Below are 22,199 nucleotides of genomic sequence, written 5' to 3'. Positions count from 1 at the left end.
GGTCGGGCCAATTGAGGGAGTATGTACATGGATGTGTAGTTAAAGTGACAATGCATATAAGATAAACAGAGAGTAGCAGTAGCGTAAAAGAGGGATTGGGGTGGCACACAATGTAAATAGTCCGGGTAACCATTGGTTACCTGTTCAGAAGTCTTATGGCTTCGGGGTAAAAACTGTTGAGAAGCCTTTTTGTCCTAGACTTGGCACTCCGGTACCAACTTAGTTTCCTGAGGGGGAATAGGCTTTGTCGCACCCTCTTCACGACTTTCTTGGTGTGTTTGGACCATCTAGTTTGTTGTTGATGTGGACAACAAGGAATTTGAAGCTCTCAACCTGCTCCACTACAGCCCCGTCGATGAGAATGGGGACGTGCTCGGTGCTCCTTTTCCTGTAGTCCACAATCATCTCCTTAATCTTGATTACGTTGAGGGATTGGTTGTTATTCTGGCACCACCCGGCCAGGTATCTGACCTCCTCCCTATAGGCTGTCTCGTCGTTGTCAGTGATCAGGCCTACCACTGTTGTGTCGTCTGCAAACTTAATGATGGTGTTGTGCCTGGCCATGCAGTCGTGGGTGAACAGGGAGTACAGGAGGGGACTGAGCACGCACCCCTGTGGAGCTCCAGTGTTTAGGATCAGTGTGGTAGATGTGTTGCTACCTACCCTCACCACCTGGGGGTGACCCGTCAGGAAGTCCAGGATCCTGTTGCAGAGGGAGGTGTTTAGTCCCAGGTTCTTTAGCTTAGTGATGAGCTTTCAGGGTACTATGGTGTTGAACGCTGAGCTGTAGTCAATAAATAACATTCTCACATAGGTGTTCCTTTTGTCCAGTTGGGAAAGGGCAGTGTGGAGTGCAATAGAGATTGCATCATCTGTGGATCTGTTTGGGCGGTATGCAAATTGGAGTGGGTCTAGGGTTTCTGGGATAATGGTGTTGATGTGAGCCATTACCAGCCTTTCAAAGCACTTCGTGGCTACGGATGTGAGTGCTACGGGTCTGTAGTCATTTAGGAAGGTTGCCTTTGTGTTCTTGGGCACAGGGACTATGGTGGTCTGCTTGAAGCATGTTGGTATTACAGACTCAATCAGGGACATGTTGAAAATGTCAGTCAAGACAGCTGCCAGTTGGTCAGCACATGCCCGGAGCACACGTCCTGGTAATCCGTATGGCCCTGCAGCCTTGTGTATGTTGACCTGTTTAAACGTCTTACTCACGTCGGCTACGGAGAGCGTGATCACACAGTCATCTGGAACAGCTGATGCTCTCATGCATGCCTCAGTGTTGCTTGCCTCGAAGCGAGCATAGAAGTGATTTAACTCGTCTGGTAGGCTCGTGTCACTGGGCAGCTCGCGGCTGTGCTTCCCTTTGTAGTCTGTAATAGTTTGCAAGCCCTGCCATATCCGACCAGCATCGGAGCCGGTGTAGTATGATTCAATCTTAGCCCTGTATTGACGCTTTGCCTGTTTGATGGTTCGTCGCAGGGCATAGCGGTATTTCTTGTAAGCTTCCGGGTTAGAGTCCCGCACCCTGAAAGCGGCAGCTCTACCCTTTAGCTCAGTGTGAATGTTGCCTGTAATCCATGGCTTCTGGTTGGGGTATGTATGTACAGTCACTGTGGGGGACGATGTCCTCAATGCACTTATTGATAAAGCCAGTGACTGATGTGGTGTATTCCTCAATGTCATCAGAAGAATCCCGGAACATGTTCCAGTCTGTGACAGCAAAACAGTCCTGTAGTTTAGCATCTGCTTCATCTAACCATTTTTTTATAGACCGAGTCACTGGTGCTTCCTGCTTTAATGTTTGCTTGTAAGCAGGAATCAGGAGGATATAGTTGTGGTCGGATTTACCAAATGGAGGGCGAGGGAGAGCTTTGAACTCGTAACCTTTTCTCCCTCTGGTTGCACATTTAACATGTTGATAGAGATTTGGTAGAACTGATTTAAGTTTCCCTGCATTAAAGTCTCCGGCCACTAGGAGCACCGCCTCTGGGTAAGTGGTTTCCTGTTTGCTTATTTCCTTATACAGCTGACTGAGTGCGGTCTTAGTGCATCTGTCTGTGGTGGTAAATAAACAGCCACAAAAAGTATAGCTGAGAACTCTCTAGGCAAGTAGTGTGGCCTGCAATTTATCACAATATACTCTACTTCAGGCGACCAAAATCTAGAGACTTCCTTAGATTTCGTGCACCAGCTGTTGTTCACAAATATGCACAGACCGCCCCCCCACCTCGTCTTACCGGAGTGTGCTGTTCTATCCTGCCGGTGCAGCGTGTATCCCGCTAGCTGAATATCCATGTCGTCATTCAGCCACGATTCTGTGAAGCATAGAATATTACAGTTTTTGATGTCCCGTTGGTAGGATATTCGTGATCGTACCTCGTCTAGTTTATTGTCCAATGATTGCACATTGGCGAGTAATATTGACGGTAACGGCAGCTTTCCTAGTTGGCTTCTGCAGATCCGGACGAGGCATCCGGCTCTTCTTCCTCTGCATCGCTTCCTTATGCGAATAATTGGGATGTCTGCCCTGTGGGGTGTTTGGAGAATATCGTGTGAGTCCTGCTTGTTGTTGTTGTTGTTGAAAAAAGTATTTGTCTAATCCGAGGTGAGTGATCGCTGTCCTGATGTTGTAGAAACATTATGTATAAAATAATCTACAAATATCGCAAAAAACCCCACATAATAGCACAATTGGTTAGGAGACCGTAAAACGGCGGCCATCTCCTCCGGTGCCATTTTTTCCCAACTTACAAAGTTCCAAAATGGCTTAAGGATTACAAAGTCAATGTGTTGGAGTGGCCATCACAAAGTCCTGACCTCAATCTTATAGAAACTTTGTGGCCAGAACTGAAAAAGTGTGTGCGAGCCAGGAGGCCGACAAACCTGACTCAGTTACACCAGTTCTGTCAGGAGGAATGGGCCAAAATTCACCCAACTTATTGTGGGACGCTTGTGGAAGGCTACCTGAAACGTTTGACTCAAGTTAAACAATTTAAAGGCAATCCTACTAAATACTAATTGAATGTATGTAAACTTCTGACCCACTGGGAATGTGATGAAAGAAATAAAAGCTGAAACAAATCATTCTCTCTACTATTATTCTGACATTTCACATTCTTAAAATAAAGTGGTGATCCTAACTGACCTAAGACAGGGAATTTTTACTAGGATTAAATGTCAGGAATTGTGAAAGACTGCGTTTAAATGTACTTGGCTAAAGTGCATGTAAACGTCCAACTTCAACTGTGAATATGAGATGACCAGTGCATGGGCCCCCAGAGCTTGTGGGCCCCCTCCATGCGGGGGCTGCAGGGTTTTCGCTACGCCAATGGTGTGTGTGTATATACCTGTATCACATGGTCTTCACTGGTGATCTCCACAGCCTCCTGACAGTGGTCCAGAGCAGTGAACACTGAGTTACACGCCCTGAGGGAGATAAGAGAGAGTGATCTGTTTAGTCATACATAGTGTGTGTGTGTGTGTGTGTGTGTGTGTGTGTGAGGCCCAATGTACCTGAGTTTGAACTGGCAGCGCACCTCTCCATGTTCAATCTGGAGCAACTCATTATAGCAGGCAGAGACACTACTGTTCTCCACATACCTCTGACAGAGAGAGAGTGAGTGAGTGAGTGAGTGAGTGAGAGAGAGAGAGTGAGAGAGAGAGAGAGAGAGAGAGAGAGAGAGAGAGAGAGAGAGAGAGAGAGAGAGAGAGAGAGAGAGAGAGAGAGACATGAAGTGAAATATGACCAACAAGGTCAGCTATGAGCCTGGAGGTAGGACATGTGACGAGAGCTGTGACCTGCTGACATGTTAAATAGACTGGTCACATACAATAAAGTACAGAACAGTTGGTAAACACTGTGATGTGTTTATAAGATGAGCTAGCTGACTGGCTGACTGACTGACTCAGCAGATGGATGATAGGATAGGATGAGTGTTTTGAGTTGTCTGGCTCAGTACACTTTACAGAGTCCCAGAGGAGATGGTGGGGGCAGATGTCATGCCATATAAAGTCATATCCCCTCTTCCCCCTATAGTACATAGAGAACGTAGAAGGAGAAGAGTGCATACTCTGCTGAATCCAGCGCAGAGGAGAGGAAGAACAGACTGCTCCTCCTGACCTGAAGGCCTATAGAGTAGAGAGAACAGCATAGGCAGTACACACTATGACATTATCATCATCAGCTCACATAAGATATACAGTGCCTTCAGAAAGTATTCATACCCCTTGACTGACCCCAGCCTGAATTCAAAACGGAATAAATATATTTTGTTTCTCACCCATCTATACACAATACCCCATATTTACATAGTGAAAACATGTTTTTAGAAATTGTTGCAAATTTATTGAAAATGAAATACATAAATATCTAATTTACATAAGTATTCAAACCCCTAAGTCAATACTTTGTAGAAGCCCCTTTGGAGAAGATTACAGCTGTGTGGCCATTATTCTTTTAAAATTCATTGCTCGACAGCCATTTTCAAGTCTTGCCATAGATTTTCAAGCCGATTTAAGTCAAAACTGTAACTACGCCACTCAGAAACATTCAATGTTGTTTTGGAAAGCAACTCCAGTGTAGATTTGGACTTGTGTTTTAGGCTATTGTCCTGCTAAAAGGTGAATTCCTCTCCCAGTATCTGTTGGAAAGCAAACTGAACCAGGTTTTCGTCTAGTATTTTGCCTGTGCGTATTCTGTTTATTTTTATCCTAAAAAACTCCCTTGTCCTTGCCAATGACAAGCATACCCATAACATGATGCAGCCACCAACATGCTTGAAAATATGAAGTGTGTTGTGTTGGATTTGCCCCAAACATAACGCTTTGTATTTCAGGAAAAAAGTTAATTTCTTTGACACAGATTTTGCAGTTTTACTTAAGTGCCTTGTTGCATGTTTTGGAATATTTGTATTATTTTTAGGCTTCCTTCTTTTCACTCTAGGCAGTCAGGTTAGTATTGTGGAGCAATGTTGTTGATCCATCCTCAGCCTTCTCATTACAGAGCCATTCAACTCTGTAACTGTTTTAAAATCACCATTAGCCTCAAGGTGAAATCCCTAAGCTGTTTCCTTCCTCTCCGATAACCGAGTTAGGAAGGATGCCTGTACCTTTGTAGTGATTGGGTGTATTGATACACCATCCAAAGTGAAATGAATAACTTCACCGTGCTCAAAGGGCTATTCAGCTGGGTTTGTTTTACACATCTACCAATTGTTGCCCCTCATTGCGAAGCATTGAATAAACCTCCCTGGTCTTTGTGGCTGAATCTGTGATTCACTACTCAATTGAGAGACCTTACAGTATGTGTGGGATACAGAGATGGGGTAGTTGTTAAAATATCCTGTTAACCACTTTTATTGAACATGCAATGAGTCCATGCAACTTATTATGCAATTTGTTAAGCACATTTTTTTACCCCTGAACTTATTTAGGCTTGTCATAACAAAGGTGTTGAATACTTATTGACTCAAGATATTTCAGCTGTTCATTTTGTATTCATTTAAAAAAATTTCTATATAAACAAAATTCCACTTTGACATGTACATTTCAGTCATTGAGCAGACACGCTTATCCAGAGGGACTTACAGGAGCAATTAGGGTTAAGTGCCTTGCTCAAGGGCTCATCGGCAGATTTTTCACCTAGTCCGCTCGGGGATTCAAACTTAATCACTAGGCTACATTATGTGGTATTGTGTGTCGATCAGTGAAACTAAATCTAAATGTAATACATTTTAAATGCAGGCTGTAACACAACAAAATGTGGAACAAGTCAAGGGGTGTGAATAGTTTACGAAGGCACTGTATCATTATAGAATACACATACATGTACTGCATGTCATTATCACCATCAACGTGAAAACATGTATCATTATATTTGGTGTTTGTGGGAATATGTATGTAACTTCAGTTGTGAGAAAAATAATCCTCTTGAATGGCAATAAACGCCATCAATCAATTACGATTTGATAGACGTGTGTACTTACGTCTGTGGCACAACGGCCAGAATGACTGTGTGTTCTGAGCGCTTTGTGGCACGAATCAACCTGGATCAACAACACAAGAGATTGATCATCTAAGAGACGGATAAAAACAGAAGCGCTCGGAATCCCGCAGATGGTCAAGAAAAATATATATTTTCACAACCACAAAATGATCAAATATATGTTTTGGACAACATACGAAGACCTGAAGTGCTTTTGTGCTTTACCTTTAAAAAATTCCCTCGCTAACTCACGAGGCAGGTTTGAGAGCAATAAGTGTGATTGAGTTGATCGCTTCATTTGACAGACACACAACACGAGAGGAGGCTTTAGAATGATTGCCAGTATAAACATGTGGGCAGTGGAGGAGTGATGTCATTGGCATATGAGAGAACATTTCTCTACTTTACACAGGCTCACCATGGACACAATGTACTGGAGGGATGGGAGGGAGGAAGGGAGGGAGGGAGAGGGAAGGACTTTGAGAGAAGGAGAGAGAGGGAAGGAGAGAGAGAGAGATGAGAGAGAGGAGAAAGAGGGAAGGAGGGAGAGAGGAGAGAGATAAGGAGAAAGAGGGAAGGAGAGAGAGAGAAGGAGAGAGAGTGGGAGGAAAGGATAAATGTGAGTGATGGCAAAAGCCTCTTGGCTGGCAGGGGACATGCAGGGAGGGAGGAAAGTAAGGAGAGAGACGAGAGAGAGGAAGAAAGAAAGAAAGAAAGAAAGAAGCCACTCTGCTTCTGGGAAAATATTACCATGCGTGACTAATAACTCTAATCACTAGATACTGTATAAAGAAGCATATGATGGTCTGACCACATGATAAATACTGGGTGGGATTATTAGGACAGTTTGAGTTTTTAGTGTATCTACACTGAACAAAAATATAAACACAACATGTTTCATGAGCTGCAAAAAAAATGATCGCAGAAATTTTCCATATGCACAAAAATCTGATTTCTCTCATATTTTGTGCACAAATTTGTTTATATCCCTGTTCTCCTTTGCCAAGATAATCCATCTACCTGACAGGTGTGGCATATGAAGAAGCTGATTAATCAGTATAATCATTACACAGGTGCACCTTGTGCGGGGGACAATAAAAGGTCACTCTAAAATGTACAGTTTTGTCACACAACACAATGACACAGACGTCTCAAGTTTTGAGGGAGCATGCAAATGGCATGCTGACTGCAGGAATGTCCACCAGAACTGTTGCCAGAGACTTGAATGTTAGATAATTATTGAACTATTCCAACCGGCCTAACAACCACAGACCACGTATATGGCGAAGTGCGGGCGAGCGGTTTGCTGATGTTAATGTTGTGAACAGAGTGCCCCATGGTGCGGTGTTAATTGTATGAGCAGGCATAAGCTACGGACAATGAACACAATTGCATTTTATCGATAGGCAATTTGAACGTTCAGAGACATCGTGACAAGATCCTGAGGCCCATTGTCCTGCCATTAATCCGCCGCCGCCACCTCACGTTTCAGCATGATAATATACGGCACCATGTCGCAAGGATCTATACACAAGCTGAAAATGCCCAGTTCTTCCATGGCCTGTATACCCACCCGACATGTCACCCATTAAGCATGTTTGGGATGCTCTGGATCGACGTGTACGACAGTGTGTTCCAGTTCCCGCCAATATCTAGCAACTTTGTACAGCCATTGAAGAGCAGTGGGACAACATTCCACAGGCCACAATCAACATTAACAATGAACAATTAACATGCTGATCAACTCTATGCAAACGGAGATGCATGAGGCAAATGGTGGTCACACCAGATACTGACTGGTTTTATGATGCACACCCTTAAATGTTTAAATAGATACCTTAAATCATGAGGTATCTGTGATGCATATCTGTATTCCAAGTCATGTGAAATCCATAGATCAGCTAAACATTTTTAGATTGCTAAATTAGTTTAGAGGCCAGCTATCTAAACTTGTTATCAAGGTGGAATTACCGGCTGTGTGTGTGGGGGGGGGCATTGATTTGGTTCGTCAGTGTCACCCAGATATCATATTGTAAATTGCAAACATTTCTCTCCACCCTATGGCAAAATGTGGAGAATTGCATGAAATTAGTTTTAAAACTGTAAAATCTTCTCTCTGCTCCATGGCAAAATGTGTACAATTGCAGCAAACGTGCTATAAAACTGCATAATTTTCTCTACACCCCATGGCAAAATGTGTGGAATTGCACAAAAGTTACTTTTAATTATTTTTTTTTATCTCCACTGTCAAGATGGTGGCCACAATTTTTTTTTGCTCACAATGCAATGTGTGTGTGTGTGAGGGTATGGATTCGGGTACACAGACCTGTGAGCAAGATTTTTTGTGGCCCCCAGCCCCATCAAAGTTGCCCATCACAGACAGACAGACAGACAGTTTGAGTTTACCGACAGACAGCTTCTGCCTCAAAGTATCGTGAGTGGCGTCCATCGATGACTACAATCTCGTGGCTTTTGTCCAGGAAACACTCGATGGCGGACTCAGGCGTTCGGGCGATGTTACACCTGAAACCCGCCCGGTCACACGCCCACCAGAAGGCATCGCTTTGACCATCCTCCTTCGCAAACACCAGCAGGACCTGGGACAGAGAGAGAGAGAGAGAGAGAGAGAGAGAGAGAGAGAGAAAGAGAGAGAGAGAGAGAGAGAGAGAGAGAGAGAGAGAGAGAGAGAGAGAGAGAGAGAGAGAGAGAGAGAGAGAGAGAGAGAGAGAGAGAGAGAGAGAGAGAGAGAGAGAGAGAGAGAGCAGATGGTCTGAAATACCTCTTACCTGACAGAGGCAGCTTGCTGCCAAAACATTGGTTACTTTAATAAGTAATTTGTTAATAAATCATTTGTTTGCTTGTCGGAGCAATGGTGTGTGGTTATAATCTTTCTGAAGTTGTTTTATACAAACATGAAGCTAGGACCGGTAGACTAATAAGCATATCAGTGCTGATATACAGCACAGTATCACAAAGAATAATACATTAAATAGTAAAACATACATCACTTAAAGGTGCAATATGTATAAATCGCTCCGCCATTTCCTGGTTGCTAAAATTCAAATAGTTTGCCTAATTTCAGTTTATGTGACAAAACAAGCAATGTATATTGTACTGTAGATAATCATTGCACCATAAAAACTGCTGTGAAATATCTTTCCTATAATCAAAAATATTGAATTTTCAGCTGTTTGAAGCTGGTGTACAAAACCGAACGTAAAAGATGCAAAAACGAAACAGAAGAACGGGAAGCATAGAAATAGCTCACATAGAACATATCTACCGCTTCTTAGACCGGATTTTAATGTGAATGACAGATCTGTAACTCACATTTCTATGTGAATTTGGTCGGGTCGCCCAAAACGTTACATATTGCAACATTAACCGTTCAAACACACAACTTCACACCACTTTCCCAGGCATCTCCTGGGATGAAAGCCTGCTATTGTTCCTTAATCTATAAAGAACAAAAATATAAATGCAGCATGTAAAATGTTTGAATGCTGAAATAAAATATCCCAGAAATGTTTCATATACATAAAAAGCTTTTTTCTCTAAAATGTTGTGTACAAATTTGTTTACCTCCCTGTTAGTGAGCATTTCTCCTTTGCCAAGGTAATCCATCCACCTGACAGGTGTGGCATATCAAGAAGCAGCATGATCATTACAGAGGTGCACCTTGTGCTGGGGACAATAAATGGCCACTCTAAAATGTGCAGTTTTGTTACATAACACAATGCCACAGATGTCTCAAGTTTTGAGGGAGCGTGCAATTGGCATGCTAACTGCAGGAATGTCTACCACAGCTGTTACCAGAAAATGTAATGTTAATTTCTCTACCATAAGCCGCATCCAACGTCATATTAGAGAATTCGGCAGTATGATTAACCGTTCTCACAACCGCATGTATCAGGTGTAACCAAGCCAGCCCAGGACCTCCACATGCGGCTTCTTCACCTGCCGGATAGTCTGAGACAGGCCACCCGGACAGCTGATGAAACTGAGGAGTATTTCGGTCTGTATTTAAGCCCTTTTGTGGGGAAAAACTCATTCTGATTGGCTGGGCCTGGCTCCCAAATGGGTGGGCTCACAGTGCATTCGGAAAGTATTCCGACCCCTTGACAACTCACACATTTTGTTATGTTACAAAATGTGGAAAAAAGTTAAGGGGTCTGAATAGTTTACGAATGCACAGTGTGCCCTCCCAAGCCCACCCATGTCTGTGCCCCTGCCCATTCATGTGAAATCCATAGATTAGGGCCTAATGAATTGATTTAAATTGCCTGATTTCCTCATATGAACTGTAATAGAAAAAAATTCAAAAATCTATATTTTCTTTTGTGTTATTGACTGTATGTTTGTTTATGTGTAACTCTGTGTTGTTGTTTTTTGTCGCACTGCTTTGCTTTATCTTCTCAGTTGTAAATGAGAACTTGTTCTCAACTGGCCTACCTGGTTAAATAAAGGTGAAATATTATATATTTTTGTTGCGCTTTGCGTTCATATTTTTGTTCAGTATAAGAGTAAACAGGAACCAGGTGGATGATGGTTAATGATGGCTGATGAGAGCTGTATTTCACACCAACAGTTGTCTGGCCTGTACTGTACACCGACCGGTTGTTCTTCATACTGTATGGGAACTTTACCAATACTTGACTCCTATAGTAGAGCAGTAACAGACAAGAGGCAAGAATGGAGGGACTTGTGTGTACACACACACACACACACACACGCACGCACGCACGCACGCACGCATGCACACACACACACACCAATACACCAATGGACAACTAACACAGGGAGAAAGGAAGTAGGGATAGAGATTTATAAAGATTTCTTAATTACGTTTCACTTTTTAGCTTTGTGTACTAATTGCTAGATATTACTGCACTGTTGGTGCTAGGAACACAAGCATTTCGCTACGCCCGCACAAACCATCTGCTAAATATGTGTAGGCCGACCAATAGAATTTGATTTGATTTTGATTTGATTGAAAGAGAAACAGACCGAGGGAGACCAAGAAGAGAGGAGAAGGGAGATGAGAGAGAGCGAGCCGTCTCGCCAGTCATGCCGGACAGACTGGCAGGAGCATGAGGGAACGAAGGGAGCAGAGGATGGATGAGAAGAAGAGGAGAAAAGGGAAGGGGGGGAAAAGGAGCTGGCATTGGTAGGAGGCTGTGAAAGGTCTACACCCTTTGATCCCGAGCTGGGCTGTGTAACCATGGAGCTGCCGTGTGAAATTCCACACACACACACATCTCAGGCGACGCCGTCCCAAAATCTGCCGACCTGCCCTGCACCCGCACACAGGCCAGACAGGGGGCGCCACACATACACAGTTCTGTGTGTGTTGCCGCTTGAGTGCGTGTACATACACATAATCAAATCAAATCACATTTTATTTGTCACATTACTTACAAGCCCTTAACCAACAACAGCTTCATGGCACGACTCCAACACCATCATTAAGTTTGACGATGACGCAACAGTGTTAGGCCTGATCACCGACAACAATGAGACAGCCTATAGGGAGGAGGTCAGAGACCTGGCAGTGTGGTGCCAGGATAAAAACCTCTCCCTCAACGTGGAAAAGGAGAACGCCTCCATTCTCATCGACAGGGCTGTAGTGGAGCAGGTTGAGAGCTTTAAGTTCCTTGGTGTCCACATCACCAACAAACTAACATGGTCCAAGCACACCAAGACAGTTGTGAATAGGGCACGACAAAACCTATTCCCCCTCAGGAGACTGAAAAGATTTGGCATGGGTCCTCAGATCTTCTAAAGGTTCTACAGCTGCACCACCGAGAGCATCCTGACGGGTTGCATCACTGCCTGGTAAAGGCAACTGCTCGGCGTCCGACTGCAAGGCACTACAGAGGGTAGTGTGTCCGGCCCAGTACATCACTTGGGCCAAGCTTCCTGCCATCCAGGACCTCTACACCAGACGGTGTCAGAGGAAGGCCCTAAAAATTGTCAAAGACTCCAGCCACCCTAGTCATAGACTGTGCTCTAGCCCCAAGGCTAGGTCCAAGAGGCTTCTAAACAGCTTCTACCACTCACGCCATAAGACTCCTGAACACCTAATCAAATGGCCACCCAGACTATTTGCATTGCCCCCCCCCCCTTTTATGATGCTGCTACTCTCTGTTATTATATATGCATTGTCACTTTAATAACTCTACCTACATGTACATATTACCTAACCGGTGCCCCCGCACATTGACTTTGTACCGTAACATCCTGTATATAGCCTCCACATTGACTCTGTACCGGTACCCCCTGTATATAGCCTCCACATTGACTCTGTACCGGTACCCCCTGTATATAGCCTCCACATTGACTCTGTACCGGTACCTCCTGTATATAGCCTCCACATTGACTCTGTACCGGTACACCCTGTATATAGCCTCCACATTGACTCTGTACCGGTACCCCTGTATATAGCCTCCACATTTGACTCTGTACCGGTACCCCCTGTATATAGCCTCCACATTGACTCTGTACCGGTACCCCCTGTATATAGCCTCCACATTGACTCTGTACCGGTACCCCCTGTATATAGCCTCCACATTGACTCTGTACCGGTATCCCCTGTATATAGCCTCCACATTGACTCTGTACCGGTACACCCTGTATATAGCCTCCACATTGACTCTGTACCGGTACCTCCTGTATATAGCCTCCACATTGACTCTGTACCGGTACCCCCTGTATATAGCCTCCACATTGACTCTGTACCGGTACCCCCTGTATATAGCCTCCACATTGACTCTGTACCGGTACCCCCTGTATATAGCCTCCACATTGACTCTGTACCGGTACCCCCTGTATATAGCCTCCACATTGACTCTGTACTGGTACCCCCTGTATATAGCCTCCACATTGACTCTGTACCGGTACCCCCTGTATATAGCCTCCACATTGACTCTGTACTGGTACCTCCTGTATATAGCCTCCACACTGACTCTGTACTGGTACCCCCTGTATATAGCCTCCACATTGACTCTGTACCGGTACCCCCTGTATATAGCCTCCACATTGACTCTGTACCGGTACCTCCTGTATATAGCCTCCACATTGACTCTGTACCGGTACCCCTGTATATAGCCTCCACATTGACTCTGTACCGGTACCCCCTGTATATAGCCTCCACATTGACTCTGTACTGGTACCCACTGTATATAGCCTCCACATTGACTCTGTACCGGTACCCCCTGTATATAGCCTCCACATTGACTCTGTACCGGTACCTCCTGTATATAGCCTCCACATTGACTCTGTACCGGTACCCCTGTATATAGCCTCCACATTGACTCTGTACTGGTACCCCCTGTATATAGCCTCCACATTGACTCTGTACCGGTACCTCCTGTATATAGCCTCCACATTGACTCTATACTGGTACCCCCTGTATATAGCCTCCACATTGACTCTGTACCGGTACCCCCTGTATATAGCCTCCACATTGACTCTGTACCGGTACCTCCTGTATATAGCCTCCACATTGACTCTGTACCGGTACCTCCTGTATATAGCCTCACTATTGTTATTTTAATGCGGCTCTTTAATTATTTCTAACATTTATTTATTATTATGTAAGTATTTTTCTTAAAACTGCATTATTGGTTAAGGGCTTGTAAGTCAGCATTTCACTGTAAGGTCTACTACACATGTACTCAGCGCATGTGGCAAATAAATTTTGATTTGATTTAAGAAGTTTTAAGAAAAACAAAAGTGTTGAGTAAAAAATAGATAAGTAAAACATAGAAAATAAAAGTAACAAATAATTAAACAGCAGCAGGAAAATAACAATAGCAAGGCTATATAGAGGCGGTACCAGTACAGAATCAATGTGCGGGGGCACCGGTTAGCCGAGGTAATTGAGGTAATATGTACATGTAGGTAGAGTTAAAGTGACTGATCGTACCTCCTCCGAGTGGATGTCTTTCATGATTATCTTTATCATCCAAGTGCTAAATAGTTGGAGTGTGTTCGAACACACAATCACTTCATAGTGATTAACCCCAGTGGTTTCCCTAAGTGGTTTACACACTGTGTTGCCCTCAAGGCAGGACTGACATAGAGAAGGGCCTCTACCCCTGACTGCTGTGCCACGCTGACTCAGCCAATCACAGTTCAGAGGTTAAAGCTAGAATCCTTTAAGCCTCCATCTCTGCACACCCTTGACCAGGCAGACAGATAGGGGAACAAAGGTATGGAACAGACAGACAGACAGACAGACAGACAGACAGACAGACAGACAGACAGACAGTTAGACTGATAGCTAGACAGATAGTTTCTCAGAGCGATAGCGAGAGACATCTAGCTGACTGGCTTTACACCAAGTCTTGTCAGTGGGACTCCTCTTGGCGTAGAGCCAAGGAGTACGGTGTGGAGGAGACATACTAGCAGTCATCAATCTGATGGATCATTCCTAATAAGCATGGTTTACTCCTCACACTAAGAACAACATGTAAATGCTTTCCCATGTTTTGAAGTGGGGGCTACAGCATGTTTCTCCATATGGTTTCTTAAGTTAAGAGACCATCCTAAGTCCCCTGTCCAAAGTAAGAGCAGAGCACCCTGTACACTGTCTTCTGCAGCCTACAGTCAACAACAGTTCACCCGCTGAGCCCTCAGGAAAATAATCCCTCTGATTGAGGAGGAGTCCTGTGACAGGGTGCAGAAACGAAGGAGCGGAGAGAAGTAGATTTGGAGTTACCGAGTCTTTCCAGGGCTCAGAGCGAACGATAAATGTCAGGAGGGAACTTTCAGCACGCAACTCTCTCCTCCGGAGCATTTTATCATTTCTTCTCTCTTTTCTATCTCGTTCTCTCTGTTCAAGTGGGAGGGAGGTAAAGAGGGAGTGGGGAGTTAGATCATGGTACAGTAGAATTTGTGTGTGCATGACTCTGTGTGCACTCTGTGTGCGTACGAGACTTGTGTGTGCGGATGTGTGTGTGCTTCCGCTGTCTGTTTGTGCGTGTGCATGACTCTCTGTGAGTGTGTACGCAACTGTACATGTGAGTGTGTGTCTGTTTCTGTGCGTGTGCTCCCTTGTGTGTCTGTTTGTGTGTATGACTTTGTGTGCGTGTTTGCGTGACTCTTAGTGTGTGTGTGTCTGGGTGCGCTCCACATCTTGAGGAGAGTAGTTATTTTAATGGAGCGTGTGTTGAGGGCTGTATGGGGAGGAGGGGTTGTAATAAAGTCTCTAGTCCTTCCACCTGGTTCAGCCAGACATTGCCAGACACTACCTCCAGCAGAGGCTTTCACACAGCCTGATAACGAAGAATGGATGAGTTCTGGATATGAGGTTTGGATGAGGTTTTTATTCAGCACAATAAAGACGGACGGATGAAGGATAGAGCCTTTCAGTATGTATTTTCCTTCAAACACTTTGAGCATTTGATTCAGCCTGCCAGATGGTGGGGGGGGTTGCACTTTTGGGACTATTCCATTACTCCATCAAACACAATGACAGAGATGTAAGAAGACAGAGACCTAGATGTCTAGATACACAATAAACATAAAACACCTATGATCTTGTGTAACTAACACTCCCTTCCCTAAATTACACAACAGCGTTAATGCCTGGGAGATAATCTGGCCTTCTCAAAGGCTCACACTGCCTTAATCCCAATCCACAGGACACAACCTTAACCTCAAACTAGCAGCTGTTCACAGCTGGTTACCGGAAACTTAACTACCACCAACCCACACACCATTGGGTGTAAAGCCGGGATGGAACCAGTTCAGGGAACACAACTGAAAACCGGGGGGAAAAAAACTACATTTTCAGAGGAAACAGAAACAGAACTGCGAACGAAAGTGATCTCCGTTATTTGAAAATCTTGAGAACCGGATAATAATGTTTTTTGTTTGTTCCTGCACATATCTGACCAATCAAACATGTTAACATCTAGCTTACCCGTTCCATACCAAAATGCTCTATCTGCACTAACTGGTGGAGTAAATTCACAAGCTACATGTAATTACTATGTACATTTCACGGGTTAAAATATAAATGAAATGGAACTTTTATGAACCATACATTTTTTGGAGGGTTTGAACTTTATTATGCTGGTCGGAACCCAAGAAATAGGGTTTCTGTTCGGAACGGAACAATTGGAAAATACTTTAAAGTTATATAGTGTACATGTATGCCGCATGCCATGTTGTGTCATGTGGTGTCTCATTGTTACGCCATGTTGAAACCATTCTATCATGCAATGATATCTCCAGTGTTTCCCCTATATTCATTTAAACCAAATAATTGGACGCAAGTAAAAAATATATACAGTAGCAGTCAAAAATTTGGACACACCTACTCATTCCAGGGGTTTTCTTTATTTTTGACTACTTTCTACATTGTAGAATAATAGTGAAGATATCAAACTATGAAATAATGTGGTAACCAAAAAAGTGTCAAACATATCCAAATATATGTTATATTTGAGATTCTTCAAAGTAGCCACCCTTTGTCTTGATGACAGCTTTGCATACTCTTGACATTCTCTCAACCAGCTTCATGACGTAGTCACCTGGAATGCATTTCAATTAACAGGTGTGCCTTGTTAAAAGTTAATTTGTGGAATTTCTTCCCTTCTTAATGCGTTTGAGCCAATCAGTTGTGTAGTGACATGGTAGGGTTGGTATACAGAATATAGTCCTATTTGGAAAAAGACAAAGTCCATATTATGGCAAGAACAGCTCAAATAAGCAAAGGGAAACAACAGTCCATCATTACTTGAAGACATGAAGGTCAGTCAATTTCAAGAACTTTGAAAGTTTCTTCAAGTGCAGTCGCAAAAACCATCAAGCGCTATGATGGAACTGGCTCTCATGATGACCGCCACAGGAAAGGTAGACCCAGAGTTATCTCTTCTGCAAAGGACAAGTTCATTAGAGTTACCAGCCTCAGAAATTGCAGCACAAATAAATTCTTCACCGAGTTCAAGTAACAGACACATCTCAACATCAACTGTTCAGAGGAGACTGTGTGAATCAGACCTTCATGGTCAAATTGCTGCAAAGAAACCACAACTAAAGCACACCAATAATAAGAAGAGACTTGCTTAGGCCATGAAACATGAGCAATGGACATTAGACCGGTGGAAATCTGTACTTTGGTCTGATTAGTACAACTTTGAGATATTTGGTTCCAACCGACGAGTCTTTGTGAGACGCAGAGAAGGTGAACAGATGATCTCTGCATGTGTGGTTCCCAACGTGAAGCATGGAGGAAGAGGTGTGATTCAAGCCACACTTAACCAGAATGTCTACCACAGCATTCTGCAGCGATACACCATCCCGTCTGATTTGCGCTTAGTGGGACTATTATTTGTTTTTCAACAGGACAATGACCCAACTCCTCCAGGCTGTGTAAGAGATATTTGACCAAGAAGGAGAGTGATGGAGTGCTGCATCCGATGACCTGGCCTCCACAATCACCCAACCTCAACCCAATTGAGATGGTTTAGAATGAGTTGGACCGCAAAGTGAAGGAAAAGCAGCCACCTCAGCCAAGAGAATACCACATAATGACAAAGCAAAAACCGTTTTTTAAACATATTTGCAACAAAAAAATGACAAAGCTGTCATCAAGGGAAAGGGTGGCTACTTTGAAGAATCTAAAATCTTTTTTAACACTTTTTTTTTGGTTACTACATGATTCCATATGTGTTATTTCATAGTTTTGTTGTCTTCACTATTATTCTGCAATGTATAAAATAGTAATGCACCCCCCTACCCTTGCCACCACTACTACTGGAAACACTGAGATCACATCCCATAGTGAATACAGGCACAGTCACAATCTACATATTGTAGATAGACATACAGCACATTCGGAAAGTATTCAGACCCCTTGACTTTTTCCCCTTTTCATTCTACACACAATACCACATAATGACAAAGCAAAAACAGTTTTTTTTTTACATATTTGCAACAAAAAAATTGTATTCAGACCCTTTACTCAGTACTTTGTTGAAGCACCTTTGGCAGCAATTACAGCCTCGAGTCTTCTTGGGTATGACGCTACAAGCTTGGCACAGCTATATTTGGGGAGGTTCTCTGTCAGGTTGGATGGGGAGCGTCACTGCACAGCTATTTTTAGGTCTCTCCAGAGATGTTAGATCGGGTTCAAGTTTGGGCTCTGGCTGGACCACTGAAAAACATCCACACAGCATGATGCTGCCACCACCCTTCTTCAACATAGGGGTGGTGCCAGGTTTCCTCCAGATGTGATGCTTGGTAATCAGGCCAAAGAGTTCAATCCTTGTTTCATCAGACCAGAGAATCTTGTTTCTCATGGCCTGAGAGTCCTTTTGGTGCCTTTTGGCAAACTCCAAGCTGGCTGTCATGTGCCTTTTACTGAAGAGTGTCTTCCGTCTGGCCACTTTACCATAAAGGCCTGATTGGTGGAGTGCTGCAGAGATGGTTGTCCTTCTAGAAAGTTTTCCCATCTCCACAGAGGAAATCTGGAGTTCTGTCAGAGAGACCATCGCGATCTTGGTCACCTACCTGACCAAGTCCCTTCTCCCCCGATTGCTCAGTTTGGCCGGGCAGCCAGCTCTAGGAAGAATTTAGTTGGTTCCAAACTTCTTCCATTTAAGAATGATGGAGGCCACTGTGTTCTTGGGGACCTTCAACACTTCAGAAATGTTTTGGTACCCTTCCCCAGATCTATGCCTCAACACAATGCTGTCTCCTTCGACCTCATGGCTTGGTATGCACTGTACTTGTCTTGTGCATTTGTTTTATTCTGGGATTATGACCCTTAAAAATGACTGGTGGAGTCCCTTTACCCCAACCTGCATGTACAAATGACCTCAACTAACCTGTACCCCCGCACATTGACTAGTACCAGTATCCCCTGTACGTAGCCTCATTAATGTTATTTTATTGTGTTACTATTTTACTACATTTTATACTTCAGGTTATTTAGTCAATATTTTCTCAACTTTATTTCTTGAACTGCATTGTTGGTTAAGGGCTTGTAAGTAAGCATTTCACGGTAAGGTGAAATACCTGTTGTATTCGGCGCATGTGAGAAGTAAAATTGGATTTGATATGATTTGATTCCTCCTATGTGTTTCTATGCTGTTGTTCAACCTGCATATTTGAATCCACCGGTTTTACACAGCTCTGGCTAACAGCATGCTAAATAACAGAAATGCAAATAAAATGTACAGGCCCCAAAAAGTCATTTTCGCAAAATCTCTCTGATTACGCTTTCTAATCATGTCCTAAAATCCTCTTCTGGGCCAATCAAAATGGCCACCACTCCAAAGCCTCTAGTAGCGTGAAGAAGAGACAAACTGCCCATGATGTGCTCCACCACAACATGTAACATCACTGAATTGCATAACAAAATACTGCAGACTCCTGATAATTGATGGACCGTGGACACTAAACTGGAGCATGCTGTTATCAGGAGAAATACAGAAGAATGTAAAGTGCAGTTGTACCTGAATAGGTTCTTGGGTCAGTCTCATAGGTCCTATGCATTCTTCTGTGGCTGATACCTGGAACACAACCGGAGAGAGAGAGGTGGAATGAGTTCAAGCTCAAACAAAAACAACAAAACAATGAATAGCAAGAGTAAAAACAGACGAGAGAGCAGGAGTAAAAAATGAAACAGGGGAAACAGAGTACTGCTTACCATTTTACCCTCTTCTTCAGGGACCATACATGCCCTGAACCGCTCTCTCGCTATCACTTTTCCCCCTCTCTCTATCTCTTTCCTTCTCTCTCTGTCTCAACCAGCTAATACTCCATACGCAGGTTTTCAGTAAAAAAAACAGAAGCTCTACACTCCTGAGCAAACGCTGGTTAGCTCACTGAACAATGTTACTGTATCAACTATAGCAGGAAGGATTTCTGGCTACTGGACTATTGACTAACGGCTTAGGATGTTCCACGCTCACACTCACACTATTAGTGACGCAGCAAGACCAGGTCTGTTACAAGCCTCTTTAAAGAGTATTAAGGGATACAGACAGACAGGTAGGTGTATGTGAATAATGCCTTGTTGAGAAGCAGTACTGACACGGTTGATAGACTGGAGCTAACGCAGCTTCAAACATGACATGCACATGGGTCCTTCCACCAATTCGGTGCCTTTTGAGAATTGTGCCTTGGTGAAAAAAAATATGTTTGATTTCACATAATTTTACAATTCTGTCATAAAGAACACATGTTCCACTTAGTCCTCTCATGAGGTAAAAAAAAAAAAAAGCCTATAAAAAGTGCCTATTAAGTGGCAAATAAAGTAACAGGGTTGACCGTAACAGGGTTGACCGTAACAGGGTTGACCATTTCACCTTAAATCAGCCATAAATCCTCTTGTGACAGGGGGTATGGAAGCTAGTTGTGTGCAACAGAGAGGGGCAATTGAATACAAGCTTTTTTCTCTCTTTTTTCTTCTTCTTTAAAAAACCCATTCCTAGCCTGTCTGTCTATGGGTAAGAGGGTTGACGTGTTCTGCTTGAAAATGGCCGAAAAGAACCAGCTCACCTGCTTTTACACTATGATTTGACTATTTGATGTTCAATGTTTTTTTTATTTTTTATAAATATTTTAAAAGGAATAGTTTCATCATATTAAAATGAAAATTCAGTTCACGTAACAGGGTTGACATTAAACATGAGGGACAGACGTGAATGAATAAATAACCATCTTCAGAAATGACTTTGTCAAAACAACAAAATAACTAGGGTTTACAATGATGGTGAACACGTGGAGAAATGCTGGAGTTAAGTGGTTTAAAATCTTTCTAGAAGTCACCGAGGGTGCATTTTGCCACTTTAGCAAGTCTTTATTCATATTGAAAATCAGATTTATTGACTTCTCCATGTGACCTATATTAAAGGGCACTTCATTTAATATAACAGGCTCTTAAAATTCAATATTGGTGTACAATTTATCCTTAAAATACCAAAGGGAAGCAAAAGGCACTAATTTCGTTGAACGACCCACACCGGTGGCAATGACATCTCAGACCAATACCCAAGTCTCCACATATGCAGTATTTCACGTTGACCCATATCTGTCTCTGTGCCTCTCTGGACACCTGTCATTATCTGTTTATCACAGCTCATCACGGCTCATTGACTCAGTACTGTGTTAATTGTCCCTCTTGGCCTCCCTTACAGAGTTGAATGAGGCCATCTCTGCAGTCATATTCAATGGATAAGGGACTGTTTGTGTTTGTTTGTGGGGACATCAGTTAGGATCTGATGTATGGCCAACAATGTATGGCGATTAGTGCCTACAATGAGCTCATCAGGTCTCTTGTGCCCTGTCCCTGTGTCTCCTATGGTTCCTGAACCATGTCTGTGTAGGAGGACAGAGAGGGGCATAGAATAATGTATAGAGAGTGTATAGAGCATGTATAGAGAGTGTATAGAGAGTGTATTGAAGGGTGTATAGAAGGATGTATAGAGTGTATAGAAGGGTGTATAGAGTGTATATAAAGTGTATAGAAGGGTGTATAGAGAGTATAGAGTGTATAGAGTGTACAGAGAGTGTATAGAAGGGGGTATAGAGTGTATATAAAGTGTATAGAAGGGTGTATAGAGTGCATAGAAGGGTGTATAGAGTGCATAGAAGGGTGTATAGAGTGCATATAATGGTGTATAGAGTGTATAGAAGGGTGTATAGAGTGTATAGAAGAGGTATAGAGTGTATATAAGGGTGCATAGAGTGGATAGAGAGTGTATAGAAGGGTGTATAGAGAGTATAGAGAGTATAGAGAGTGCATAGAAGGGTGTATAGAGAGTATAGAGTGTATAGAGAGTGTATAAAAGGGTGTATAGAGTGTATAGAGTGTATAGAGTGTATAGAGAGTATAGAGTGCATAGAAAGGTGTATATAACGTGTTTAGAGAGTGTATAGAGAGTGTATAGGGTGTATATGGTGTATAGAGAGTATAGGGTGTATATAGTGTATAAAATGGTGCATAGAAAGTGTTTAGAGAGTGTATAGAGTGTATAGAAGGGTGCATAGAGAGTGTATTGAAGGGTGTATAGAGAGTGTGTGGTGTGTATAGAGAGTGTATAGAAGAGTGTATAGAGAGTGTATAGAGTGTATAGAAGGGTGTATAGAGAGTGTATTGAAGGGTGTATAGAAGGGTGTATAGAGAGTGTATAGAGAGTGTATAGAGAGGGTATAGAGTGTATAGAAGGGTGTATAGAGAGTATAGAGAGTGTAT

The 22,199-nt window shown here is 43.1% G+C and overlaps 1 protein-coding gene across 2 annotated transcripts in view; it reads right to left on the bottom strand.

Annotated features, from left to right (window-relative positions):
* Positions 1-22,199, bottom strand: part of LOC139387948 (high affinity cAMP-specific and IBMX-insensitive 3',5'-cyclic phosphodiesterase 8B-like) — an 85,433-nt gene that overhangs the window by 44,576 nt on the left and 18,658 nt on the right. Inside the window, exons 1-7 of one of the 2 annotated variants that reach the window (XM_071134347.1) lie at positions 19,650-19,866; positions 19,456-19,512; positions 8,393-8,583; positions 5,988-6,047; positions 4,074-4,131; positions 3,517-3,605; positions 3,351-3,429 (exon numbers count right to left, since the gene is read on the bottom strand). In XM_071134347.1, the coding sequence (XP_070990448.1) occupies positions 3,351-3,429; positions 3,517-3,605; positions 4,074-4,131; positions 5,988-6,047; positions 8,393-8,583; positions 19,456-19,512; positions 19,650-19,676 (561 nt within the window). In that variant the 5' untranslated portion in view covers positions 19,677-19,866. Of the gene's footprint in view, positions 1-3,350; positions 3,430-3,516; positions 3,606-4,073; positions 4,132-5,987; positions 6,048-8,392; positions 8,584-19,455; positions 19,513-19,649; positions 19,867-22,199 lie in introns of those variants that run through there. The other variant, XM_071134346.1, reaches the window with a different exon arrangement.

Source organism: Oncorhynchus clarkii, chromosome 29 (genome assembly GCF_045791955.1).
Source record: "Oncorhynchus clarkii lewisi isolate Uvic-CL-2024 chromosome 29, UVic_Ocla_1.0, whole genome shotgun sequence".
NCBI classification, from domain to species: Eukaryota; Metazoa; Chordata; class Actinopteri; order Salmoniformes; family Salmonidae; genus Oncorhynchus; species Oncorhynchus clarkii.
Note: the sequence above shows the minus strand (reverse complement) of the source record. Positions and strands in the feature narration are given on the sequence as shown.